The following is a 13789-nucleotide window of genomic DNA, read 5'->3' as shown; positions in this document are numbered from 1 at the left end:
ACATTAAGGCAACGTTTGAGTATCTCTGGCTCCCTCATAATCCATCTACGGCATCAGAACCATCGACGCACAACTGATATCGAGTGCGCAATGTCATACACGAGTGGATACAAAGGAATATAAGATATATGTTTCAAACTAAATCAATGTCGCACGATAAGGAGTCAAAGAAGTGAATATTTCCTAACAGTTCCATAGCCTCACGAAGATAAGTACAGACGTCTCCGTACCGATCTGCAAGACTCTACGTAGGATGTCGTGATGGCACCTAGTCTCTAAGACTAGGTAAGCCTATCAATGCGGAATAATAATAAATATCTGAAATAAATAAACTACAATTCAAACAATTTCAACTCCCAAAACCCGGTAGAAATAAGTCACAAGTTTCTAAGAATTTATTCTCAATGTCTCTGTATATCAAGGTCTAAATAAAATATAAGGAAGCAACATAAAATGATAGAAGGGGACTCTGGAGTCTGCGGACGCTGGCAGATATACCTCGAAGTCTCCGTACGCAGGTAACTCACTGACGTCTAGGCTGGTAAGATGTACCTGAATCTGCACAAAAAGATGTGCAGAAGCGTAGTATGAGTACACCACAACGGTACCCAGTAAGTGCCAAGCCTAACCTCGGTAGAGTAGTGACGAGGTCAGGTCAAGCCCTACTGGAGAATAAATAATGGCATGGTAAAATGTTTAAACAATATTATAAGATAAAATGACAATGAAAATGAATCAAGTAGTATTTCACATTAAATTACACCAAATAATGGCAAATAAATACCTCGTGAAAACAAAACAGAATTCTTTTCAACTTTAAAAAAAATCACAACAATAATCAAAGGCAACTGCGACCATAAATCAATATCAACAAGGGCACTCCCGAGGTACTGCCTCGTAGTCCCAAATCATAAACAAATTCACAATATCTCATTTCCTTATATTACTGCGGGAGCCTTCACAATTTATTTAAAGAAAATATTTTTTTTTTCGAAATAGCATCCCGCGTTTTAGCCACCCTTATTACACCGCATGACTTCTAGTAGTCACCCCTACTAGCCACGCGTATCAAGCCACCCTTATCTCACCGCATGCGTTTCAACACCCAGACCTTATACCACCGCATGCGTATCAATATCACAATATATCACAATTTGTACCTCAAGTGCTCAAATAATTTAACTTGCCAAAATAATTCAACAATAATATTTTTCTACAATAAAGAGCTCACGGCTCATGCCAAAATAAATCATCAATAATAGTTTGCCACAATAAAGAGCTCACGGCTCATGTCAAAATAATTCATCAATAATATTTTTCACAATAAAGAGCTCACGGCTCATGTCAAAATAATTCAATAATAATATTTTTTCACAATAAGGAGCTCACGACTCATGTCAAAATAATTCAACAATAATATTCTTCCACAATAAAGAGCTCACGGCTCCCTCACAATGAGTATAAAAATATTCAGGAGTAAATAATTTAGGAAAATAATATTTCAAAATCTTTACTACGTTGCTTCAATATCAAGTTTAAAAATGTCAAATACTTCATATTAATAATATTTAATTTAAAGAAAATCAACCTTCAAATAATGCACAGAATAAAAGAAACCAAGTTTCAACTAAACAGGTAAAATAATTAGTAAGAAAAGATCAAACAAATTTGAAGTATATATCTCAGATCAATGATGAAGAATATAACAAGATAAAATAATTTAATAAATGCGCAACAGTGATCTACACAATTTGAAAATATAATCTTTCGCAATTTAGCCCGTGTACACACCTGTCACCTCGTGCACACGACTTTCAACATATTTTAATAATCACATTAATACCAATCCTAGGGAAAATTTCCCCCACACAAGGTTAGACAAGTCACTTACCTCGACTTGCTCCAATTTAACCAAGTATTATGCTTTTTCCTCGATTTTCCAACTCCGATCGACTCGTATCTAGTCATAATTAATTCGATACAGTCAACAAAAATCGCCCAAGAATCGTGCTCCAAAAATCCAAAATGAAATGAATGAAATGAACATTTTTGGTCCTTAAGTTTCTGCCAATCCGTCACTAAAAGTTCATTTTCCGTCACTAAAAGTCTATTTTTCGTCACTAAAAGTCCACCAGAAACTGCTCTACTAGCCTTCCTTCAATTGATCATAACTTTATGTACAAATGTCCAAATGATAAATAGTTTAACTTTCTGGCAACTATAATCCAACGACTACAACTTTCATGTATTGAAAATGTTCTGATTCCTTATGAATTGTGAGATATAAGCTTTCAAAATCGGCTCCACGCATCAGAAATTTCTGGCGAAACAGCTCTACCAGCATTCATTCAATCCATCATAACTTTCTGTACAAATGTCCAAATAATGAATGGTTTAACTTTATGGAAGCTATAATCAAACGACTACAACTTTTATATTTTAAAAATGTTCCGATTCCCTATGAATTGCGAGATATAAGCTTCCAAAATTGACTCCACGCACGAAATTTCTGCAACAGAAATTTCTAGCACTCTTTGTCCGAAATTCATTCCGTTTACCTTCCGAAATCCACCCGAGACCCTCGGGACCTTAACCAATTATTCCAACATGTCCCAAAATACCATACGAACTTAGTCGAGGCTTCAAACTATATCAAAATGACGAATCGCACCTCAAATCAAAATCAATGAACTTTGAACTTTCAAATTCTATATCTTGTGTCGAAACACATCAAATCAATTCGGAATGACTTCAAATTTTGCACACAAGTCATAAATGACATAACTGAGCTATAAAAATTTCAGAATCGGATTTCGACTCCGATATCAAAAAGTCAACCCCTCGGTCAAACTTCCCAAAAATTCAACTTTCGGCATTTCAAGCCTAATTCCACTACGAACTTCCAAATAAAATTCCGATCATGCTCCTAAGTCCAAAATCACTATACGGAGCTGTTGGAATCATCAAAATTCTATTCCGGGGTCGTTTGCATATAATTTGACATCCGGTCACTATTTGAACTTAAACTTTTAATTTTTCATCAAAATTCCATATCTTGGGCTAGGGACCTCGGAATTTGATTCCGGGCATACGCCTAAGTTTCAAATTACGATACAGACCTACCAAAACTATCAAAATACTAATCCGAGTCTGTTTACTTAAAATATTGACCAAAGTCAACTCAGTTGAGTTTTAAAGCTCTAATTCACATTTTAATTCATTTTTCACCTGAAAACTTTCCAAAAAATTTTTACGGACTGCACACGCAAGTCGAGTAATGATAAATAGTACTTAGATCACATAATTAATTATTAAATTTAAAGATAACATTTTGGGTCATCACGCAATCACAAGCAAAACCTCCTGATCATGAGCAATACAAAGTATTTATCATTTGTCAAATTGAAGGTACATGCACATATTTGACTTAAAAGTCATTGTTCTTAAGAGTTACTCAAGAAGTTGGGCACCAAGTGTAACTAATCAAATGCGTTACTACTAACTGCACACTGCAGTACGAGTAATTTCTTTTGATCGGTGAATGCACTACCAGTAAGGTTGTATTTTCATGACAAAATCTTAAAAAACGAATTAAAAGAATCTAAACATAAGGCAACTGAACAAAATACATATTGATTTTATCCTACACCTACTTTCTCTGTGATTTTACAATTAATATTCTCAGAAGTTTTTTATTCTTAAAGCTGATTCTATGATTTCCTAGACAATGAAGTTCCATGTAGACAATAAAGATGAAGCAACTAAAAACTAACACGAAGAATGAAGATGAAGCTGAAGAATGTGGCTGAGAAATGTGAATTGTGAAGCAATTGAAGAGTGAAGAGTCTGAACTCTTGTTGCTGAGGCTGAGAAAGAATAGGAAAGAATGAAGCCCTAGCATATATGCATATGTATATACTTAAGGGTAAAGTAGTAATTTCGTTAATCCTTATTGGGTTATCGGTTAACCCAATAACAGAATTGCCAAACCGAGGCCCGAACCGATAACTCAATAGTGAAAAAATTCTAAACCGTTAACCCAACACCGATAACCCAATAAATAATTAACGGTTCGGGTTATCGATTTTACCCGATATATGCCCGGCCCTACTTTAAGCAGTACAAACCATATTCAGCCAAGAAAAGGTTTCAGTTAGCCGAAAGTATAAAGTTATCGGCCTATTGGTTATTTGGTTTTGGTTATAATGGTAAGAGTCGTATAATTTTTATGTGCAACAATAAGTTATGTGACTTTGGTACAAAAAGAATATACTTTTAGTTACCATTTATGGAATTAACCAAAAGTTTGAGATGCAACTACCGTTTTATCAATAACTTTGGAGTTACTGAAACCAACTATTATATTATTAGGGGTAAAAATGCAACTTTTGAAGGCAAAAAAAGGATTTTAAGTACTCAATATTACTCTTGAGAATAATAAATCAATCAATAATATAATAATAAACATCACAAGATTAATATTTGGGAAAAGTGATTTAGCATATATATACGAAACCTTTTTTGTGTTACTCCCACCTGTGCGTCACAAATTAAAGTCTCATTGATATAAAAATAATTAGTGTTAAACAAAAAGCATTATGTTTTCTGTAACTTCAGTCTAGTCTTACTGATTATCTGTATTGTAATATTAGAAGGAGGTAGTGTATCAACTAATTTTTTTTTTCAAATAATAAAGGATCAACATTAGGCAATATGGTCAAATAATAGAGGATCAAAATTTACCAAAATAATAATGCGAGGAAACTAAGAGCCCGTTTGGACATAAGACATTTTTTCTTTTTTCCAAAAATATTTCACTTCTTTCGAAATCAGCGTTTGTTCATAAATTTATTTTCAATTTTCACTTGAATATGCATTTTGGAAATTTTCGAAAATTTGAAAAACTCCAAAAAACTGTTTTTCAAGATTTTCACTCAAATCACTCACAAAACTTCAAAAACAACCCAAAATTATATTCATATCCAAATACAACTCTAAATTTTAAATACCATTTTTACCAATTTTGGAATTTTACAATTCTTATGTCCAAACGCCCACTAAAACACAACTGATCAAACAAGTGAAGAGTTTGATGCTTTTTCATCACTGGTGGGTGCCTGTCCAACCATTTCGCAGGATGTCCCAACCAGAGGTGAAACCCAAATTTGAAGCTTAATTATTGGTTCGATCTCCTACTTCTTTTAAGTTATTGAGATATAAATTAATAATTTATACAATATTCAATCAAATTCTTAAAATAAATACATATTTTGAACCAAAGTTATGCCGAATTCATAACCTACACGTTAGCTCCGCCCCTGATCTTACCATTTGATATGTATCAACATCCAGGTTGCACATGGCACAGAGCTCTAATCTCTTCCCTTTTGCTTCTTTAACATCACCTTCCCAGCAAGTCTCAGAGATAATCTCTAGTGCTTTTTCTAGTTTGTCTCTTGGCACAAGAGTGTCATTTTGTAAGAGCACAATATAAACTTGCTCAGCACTGACTTTTCTTATCTGCAAAAATAGTTAGAAACAATTGTTGTGAACATGTTCAGTTCGTTGTGGCGTGTTATTATTGATTTATCTATTGCTTCGTCGTACCTTTGGATATCGGTGGGTGAGGAGAGTCAGTAAATGGCTGAATGCCTGAATACTTATGGGCTCTGACATTGATGAAATGTCTCCAAGTTTTGTAATTCCAGCATACAGTTTAAGGAAGTCTTTTGATCGTTTCAACTTTGTACTAAGAGCTTCTAAATCACTAGAACAAAAGACTGCAGTCTGAGCCTGTTAAAAGATATGAGAGAGATCAATGTTGACACCCAATTTTGTCCCTCTAATAATAATTTATGCTTAAGTTCAAACAATTGTTTGTCTCTTGCTTGAACATTTGATGATTTTCTGAATACTAGTAATAAATTAACGTGTTTTGCTTGTTATGTGCCATTTACTTGAACATTAGGCCTAGCCACACTTGTAAAATATTAAATGCTTAGAATACTTCACAAGTCCTTAATAAACCTAAATTCGGAAAATAAACGGACTTTGTATGCAGATTTTAAGGATTGTCTTATATCTTTCTCTTAAAATAAATCGAATCCTTACCTAGTATTTCTGATAACTTAAGACTAATGGAATTAAATATTCGCAATACTTCAGTTAATATTGTAGGTGCCTAACTCTCCTTAAAAATAGTTAGGTGACAACTTCTAATTTAATAACAAAACCCTGAAACCACTAAAATGTTGCACTTTTTTTTTAACCTAGCAAAAATGGGGCGCAACAAGGCATATCATAAGTACAAGCCCGAAGCAAACAATGTCTAGCATAACTTGGTTGTGCAGAATAAGCCCAGTACACATAAGAGCAAAGGGAAGATTCGGTTGGGAATAATCCCACAAATTCCATACTCATGAATGATAAAATATTAAACAAAAAAATAAATACCAAGAGGAAAGTAGACTAACCTCCATATTTAAGAAAATCTTTGTGCAGAATAGTTTCTCAATAGCCTGAAACAAAAAAGTACGTAATACAAACTGTTAGAAAACCTATCATATATATATGTAAAAGTTTCGGAAAAAAAGTTTTCTCGGTCTATTCTTTGGTCAAACACATTCTTAATATATATTGAGTTATCCAATATATATTTAAGTGTATGATTTTAATTTCATCAAAGAATTCACGAGCATCCTTTTTCCAGAAAAAGGTAAATATCCGATACCCTTTTTAAATCTATCATGACAAACTTTATCAATTCTGAGGGGAAACAGTGTCTACAGTTCAAGAAAAAGAGCAAACATGGAAAGAAAAAACTAAAACAAATGCAATTTACAGATTTAGTGCTGTAACATTTACAAATAAATCATTAAAATAGAGAAGCACAACATCCACCACGAAATCTAATGAATCAGAAAAATTCGCCTACTAGATAACGAAAATTGAAAGGAAAAAACAAGTATTTGCAAGATTAAAAAATTATCCACAAGCAAAAGTCGTCACTCAAACCATAAAATCGTGCAATAATACAAAAAATATGCACTTGTGCAATTAAATCTATGTTCTTCAAGTACTACTGCATCTATTCAATGAGAGACTACTGGACTATTGGTGGATTCATCTTACCGAATCAAAAAGAAGAAATAAACAAAAAACTCAAGCCGCTGTCGCGTAGTGAATTTGTATGTCCTTTAATTAAAAACCCTAAATAATGTGACTGTGTGATGTTTCGGCCTTTTATAATTCTTGTTTTGGGCTGTGGGCCCGTCGAGTAGGTGTTGTATTTGGTAAAAAAATTGCACGGAGCGTCCTATTTGTCGCCCTCATTTAATCTATATTCACTTTTTTTAAAAGTTTTAATTTGTATCCAATTTTTAAATAACTTCAGGTCTCTTTCTCCTCCTTCGTTTTCTGAATGTTGAAGCTTGAGATATTGTTATGCGTTCTAGTCTGATGATATATATATATATATATATATACATACTTGTCCCATTATGTTCAGTTTGATCTTATTCACAATAATTTAACCTCTTAGATATTTTAGCTTTACATGCACATTGGTTTTTGGTTCTAATTTATCTGTAGTAACTTGTTTTCATGTCGAAAATATTTTTCATTCTTTAATCTTTGAAATGAACAGTATCAATCGTTGCTAATCATGATCTATTAAATTTATTGTTGTTTAAAACTTCAACTCTAAGAATGCTGAAGTTCAGCAAATATAAACAAAAATTTCAGCTCCTAGAATGCTGAAGTTCAACAATTACAAAACAAACTTCAGCTCCTAGAATGCTGAAGTTCAGCAATTACAAGATAAAAACTTCAGCTCCTGTAATGCTGAAGTTCAGCAATTACAAAATAAAAAGTTCAGCAATTACAAAATAAAAACTTCAGCCAAAACATGCTATAGTTTTATTGAACTGAAGTTTACCATTGCACTATGAACTGAAGTTTGCGTGATTGCCTTTGCAAGTCAGGCCAAACTTCAGGCAAAAATATCTAAAGTTTTGCTACACTTCAGGCAAAATATTCTGAAGTTCAAACTTCAGACATAAATTTTTGCTACTTCAGTCCCGTATGTAGAAGTTATGCGAAAAATGGGTACGCTTGCAGTTGTTTTTGCAAAAGCGGGTATAAGTTAAAAGGTGACCCAAAAACTGGGTATAGATGCAAATGCCCCAGTCATATTTACTGTTTACTTTTTCTAGCCATATACATAACTTATACATTGATTATACATAATTATACACATATAATACACAAATTATGCATCAATTATACCTCCATCGACTATTTTTAGTTTAAGTGGTTGGGTAGACAGCTATTTGGGTTAATTCTTCTTATATTATAAATATTTATTTTTAGGAATGCTAATTAGAACACAACTAGGGTTTGCAAAATAAGAGATGTCAATTAAAGATGAATCAAATAACATCGTGTGTAGAGGATCATAAGAATGTTGCACTATCATTCTCATTCCATGGTTAGCATCCTTCCTCTGAATAATAAAGGGGCAAAATACAAAAAGTGACCAATTGGTCGAAATTAATTGTATTTACTAGCCAAAAATTATATAAAATATGTATATTATATGTATATAATATATATCTACAAAACATATATATTTTTGTGGGTTATTATTTTTAAGAACTGCTAAAAATGTATATTTCTTTAATAAAAGCATAAGGAGTGGATCGATACAATTGGGTTTAATTGAATTTTAAAATTTAAGTAAACCACCGTGGAAATATTACGCATAAAAGATCTCAGATAGTTCACAAAAAATTTCGTGATATATGGTCAATTTGCCCACTATGTGTTGGTCAATGGCCACAACTCAACTTCCAAATAAGAAACAAATTAAATGAACGTGATTTCTTTCAGTATTTGGCGATTTACATCACCCCAACCACACAATTCTTTCCCTTTAAGCAATACAAACCATTCCACGACCGTCAGCTACAATTCATACAAGTAATTTGCCCCCACATATACAGACCACGTGGTTTGAAAATGACAATCTATTGATTATATGCACTTCAGTATTAAATGCTTTAACCATACACAATTTGCTAGTTCATATATTGACATCTTTAAAGTTATCACTTTTGTTTCATTTGAACACTTCAATCGCATCTTGAATGTGTCATTTTATCATTCTGGCACTTTGCTCATCTAATCCTCTTAGAGATCAAAGTGCTTTATGATAGGAGGAAAAGAAGGAACGTGGTTGGTGGAGCCCGTAAGAAGTGGATGGCTCGTGCCTTTCACTTGAAGCGTTCGAACTAGCTAGTGCACACTTGAACTATTTTATCAAATAAGTACACTTGAACAATTGGGCAAAGGAAAATTTGAAGATGGAGGAACTTTAAGCCCTCTTGCACAAGTATGACTAGTTGTGCAGTAAAATAGTAGAGTAATATTTTAGGAACATCTAAAATGGTCAAACAAACATCAAAAACAAAAAAGGAAGTTTTTCACAGACAAACATTATGGTCAAAGTGCCAGTGTGGCGTCGCATGTGCTATTGCTGTGAAGTGAACAAAGATCTTCAGGCACGTTAGCTCTCTTTCATACTTTTGACTCTAAACACAATGGAATATGACAAAACAAATGACAATAGATGGCTGTACAGGGACAAATACATAATTAATGGTATAATTATTGGTCAATTCCCCTGCCTTACAAGGTTATAGAGGGGTTTTAAATATCATTTTTCTGCAAAACATTTGGCAATAAAATTGAAGAAAGTAAGGTTGTAATTCCAAGCAAAACATGACCCAACATTCTCTCCTTTTCATCACTTCAAACTACAAAACTTTTATTCTTTCATTACTAGTAATAATTCCCTAAATCTAAACCAAACATTCTTTTCATGATCATCGTATTCTTCTTAAACTATCTGCCCTATTCTTCCCCAAATCTCCACCATCAAAAACTAATACAACAAAATCTCCTCTGCTTGTAAAACTTCACACTGTAAAATCTTTCTTTGATAATGGTCAGTAAGTCCAGTCCTGTGGAAGAAGTAGCTCTTGTGGCATTGTAGCTCGCTGTGAGTAAGTATTTTCCGTTCTATTGTTATTTCTTTGCTGTGTATTATTCCGATAGTTCGGACCACTAGCTGGAATTGAGCCGTTTCCACCATTATAACACCTGGGTTGAACCTGAGGCTTCGACCGAGCGTCCATAGCTTCCAAATTCAAGTTCAGGGCCTGGACCACTCTGTCTGGTAGTAAAACTGTCGTGTTTCCTGCTAATTTCAGAAAACGGATTTCTATTAAAAAAGTGCATGGCCGCATGGATAACAACAAAAAGTTTTGCAGACACATCAGCTTACCATAACAAATTGAACACACAAAGTCACACTTCAGTAAATAAATGGAGAAAAATGATTCACCTACTTATGGTCAAATGGAATAGCTGGTACAAATTGAATAGGTCTTTGATGTTCACACCTACCCTAAACACATACTTACTCCCGGTTTAAATTTTAAAAAAAAATATTAAAATTTGTGGTCTTAAAAGTTTAAGGAGTAAAAGATTTGTGGGGTCATGATATTTGTGTAATTATAAAAACTTCTCATTAAAGATAAAATATGTAAAATGAAGAGTTTAAAATTGAATTATTTTCGACGATAAAAATGTATCATTTTTTTTTTTTGAAAGAAAGCTAAATTGAAACACAGTCGAAAATCATCCATATGACACGAAGCTGACACTAAAGAACAGTCCAAAATTAGGGTCAGCTTCTACTATCAGTGCCAAGAGACCATCAAGAAATATTTAAAATCAAATCTTCTACATTAAGTCATTACGTACCAGTTTTTCAAATCCATGCCCACTTGCATAGAGTAAATTAAAGCAATACACATAACAACTTCACACTAATCAATGACATAATTTAGTTAATATCTATCTACTGATGAAACCATAATAGGGAAAAAATTATTTTTAAAAAGTACTGTACCTGGTTTCTTCTTAGTTTCAGTTTGTGTTCCAATATTTCTAGGCAAGAAAACACCAGTCCCGGCACGCTCCTTTTTGGGGCCAGGATTTCCTAGAAAAACAGCGTGCATCCCTGAGCCAGGCTGCTGTTGCTGAGACTGTTGCAAAGTGGGCCAACCAGAAATTGAAGAATTCATAGGCCTAGCAACTCCATTTTGGCCTCTGCTCTGACCCAATTTCTGGTGGTTCTGGTTCACCATATACTGCCCAAATCCACCTTTGCCCGAACCCACTACTCCTTGCCCTTGCCCTTGCTTCATTATTTGTTGTTGTTTCAATCTCTGAAACTGTATTTCGTAGATAATTAATACATGAACTAAAAGGAAAATAAAAGAAAAGGAAAGCATCAATTCAGCTTATTTCACTACTGTAGAATATTCAGAGGACTGAATCTCATAGATAGTAGCAACACTAATACAGAATATGAACACTTACTTGAGCTACTTGTAACTGCTGGTAAGACAGCTGATTTGAGTTCAATGACCCGAAAAATTGCTTAGACTTGTTTGGGGCTATAGGGACTGTACTAGTTTTCTCGGGCGTAGCAGTTAATCCAGTTTTGGTCTGATAAAATCCAGCTGCATCCTCCATTATCCTAAGTCTAGCCACCTCATCAGCAGCCGCATAAATAAGGTCAAAAGCCCTATCGTTTTGGTTCATTGGCGGCGGGGAAGTGGCCTGTGAAGTGCAGTTTGGACTTTCATTCCTTGACCCCTGTTTGCACCCGCATAACGTCGACTGAGGTGAACCTGACAAACTCCAGCCCTAGAAAAAGCAAAAACCCCAAAAATTCAAACAGCCAAAAACAAAATTCATGCCAGAAAAAAATAAAAAAAGGAACCAAACAATAAGTGATACCTTTGTGTTTTGATAGCCGAAACCGGAGTCATGAAGTGTGGAGTGAGCCATTTTGCGAGTTAACTCAGTGATATACTCTTCTTCATCACACTCTGTATCCACTGACCCGACTGCGGATTCAACGGGCGAATTCAGGTCCGAGTGAAGTCCAAACGGGTTAAACCGATGTTGAAAATCACGTGCGCCGTTGTTTCTCTCTCCTGTAGAGTTAATGTTGAAGTCCATTAGAAGGTCATCGTCAGTGAGAAACTGTGAAGGAAGCCAAAACTCATAATCATCCAAGTTCTTCTCCATCACCAAAATAGCCACAAAAACGACCTATTAAACACTTGTAATAAAGCACGATTGGGGCTATTTAATTAAAAGTAAGGATTCACAAAAGTTTGGAATAGCTTTAATTAGTTGATTGAAAGGTTGCTGCTTCTTTAAGGTTTAATTATACCAGCACATTATCCCTTGTGCTTCCATTAAGAAAAAGGGTTAGCAAAAGGAAGCAGCAGTGATGTATATGTAAAGAGAATCAAAAGGAATTGAGTGAAAGGAGGAGAGAGACTAGACCAATGGAGGCAGCCCAGTTTATATATAATGAATCGCAAGAGAGAGAGAGAGAGAAAATGGGATATAGTGGGGCAGGAACCAAGGAGTTTTGTATCCACTTGCGGTGCCAGTAAGTGACAACACGCGCGCTAGCAAATCTTCCACTAATAAATTCTGCCTCTTGCATTATTTTTTGTGATAATCCGTTGGGATGATCATAAAAACCCGAAAAATCAAACCAAATCAAAAATTGAATCAAATCGATACTTTTTAGTTTTGGTTTGGTTTTAGTTTTAAATTTTAAAAATCGATCAAATTTGATTTAGTTTTGATTTTAATAAAAAAATAACCGAAAAAATGAACCAAACCGACTATAAAAGTAGCTATATATATATATTTGCTATACCTTATAAAAAAAAAGTCTAGTTCTTTGCTATTATAATAATCTAATTCTTTGTCTTCTAGTTTGACAGGTAATTTTCTTTTGCTAAGTACAAGAATTTATTTCATGTTAAAAATAATTAATTTTTAATTGAGTACTTAAATTATTCATCACTATTTGAGTAAATTATCATCAATATATCTTAGTAAATGATAGATTTCTCAAAGAACAATTAGTCTGATAGTGTTACGTTGAAAATGTAGTTGTCGGAATATGCGTTTGGTAGTGTATGTCTCATATTTAAGAAAAAATCGATAAATAACCGAAAAATCGAAAAACCGATAAAAACCGAATTGATAAAAAACCGACTTAATTGGTTTGGTTTGGTTCAAATATTTGAAAACCCGACTTACTTGGTTTGGTTTCTTTTTAGGGAAAAACCGACTCAGACTGAACCATGAACACCCCTAATCATCTGAATGTATTAAATAGGCACAAAATTGACAATAGTATTTTACTTATTTAGGGTCCGATTGGCCATAAGAAATATTTCATTTATTTAGAAAAAAATTACTTCTTTTCGGAATAAATGCTTGTTCGTGAAAATTTTAAATTTCACTTGAAATTGAATTTCGGAATTTTTCTAAAATTTGAAAAATTCTAAAAAACTGTTTTTTAGAATTTTCACTTCAAATCACTCACAAAAATTCAAAAAAAGCTCCAAATTGTATTCATGTTCAACACAGAACTTTAATTTTAAAATACCACCTTCACTTTTTAAAAAATCACTTTTTTCTGAAATTTTACAATTCTTATGTCCAAACACCCACTTAGTTATCAAGGACAATTTTAAGAAATTACAATAATCAAAAAGAGTTTGTTTGATAAAATAATATTATACAATCTCGCCTTTTTAATATTTTTATAACTTTTATAGGAATAGCACATTATATACAAAGAGCATCATGTAAGTTACTAGTACAAAGATGAATGGACCAT

The 13789-nt window shown here is 33.5% G+C and overlaps 2 protein-coding genes across 2 annotated transcripts; both read right to left on the bottom strand.

The window, feature by feature from the left end:
* Window positions 1-5030: 5030 nt before the first annotated feature.
* LOC104098032 (tubulin-folding cofactor D-like) lies at window positions 5031-7207 on the bottom strand. Its single transcript, XM_009604684.4, has 4 exons — window positions 7132-7207; window positions 6474-6518; window positions 5608-5793; window positions 5031-5520 (listed from the first exon to the last, which is right to left on the bottom strand). The coding sequence occupies exons 2-4, from the start codon at window positions 6477-6479 to the stop codon at window positions 5293-5295; spliced, it is 420 nt and encodes a 139-aa protein (XP_009602979.1). The 5' UTR covers window positions 6480-6518; window positions 7132-7207; the 3' UTR covers window positions 5031-5292.
* A 2428-nt stretch (window positions 7208-9635) lies between these two features.
* On the bottom strand, window positions 9636-12429 carry LOC104098021 (uncharacterized). The gene is made up of 4 exons (XM_009604673.4): window positions 11872-12429; window positions 11449-11778; window positions 10976-11300; window positions 9636-10258 (listed from the first exon to the last, which is right to left on the bottom strand). The coding sequence occupies exons 1-4, from the start codon at window positions 12163-12165 to the stop codon at window positions 10008-10010; spliced, it is 1200 nt and encodes a 399-aa protein (XP_009602968.1). The 5' UTR covers window positions 12166-12429; the 3' UTR covers window positions 9636-10007.
* Window positions 12430-13789: the final 1360 nt, after the last annotated feature.

This window comes from Nicotiana tomentosiformis, chromosome 2 (genome assembly GCF_000390325.3).
Source record: "Nicotiana tomentosiformis chromosome 2, ASM39032v3, whole genome shotgun sequence".
NCBI lineage: Eukaryota > Viridiplantae > Streptophyta > Magnoliopsida > Solanales > Solanaceae > Nicotiana > Nicotiana tomentosiformis.
The sequence above is the reverse complement of the archived record's forward strand: the minus strand, read 5'-3'. Positions and strand labels throughout refer to the sequence as shown.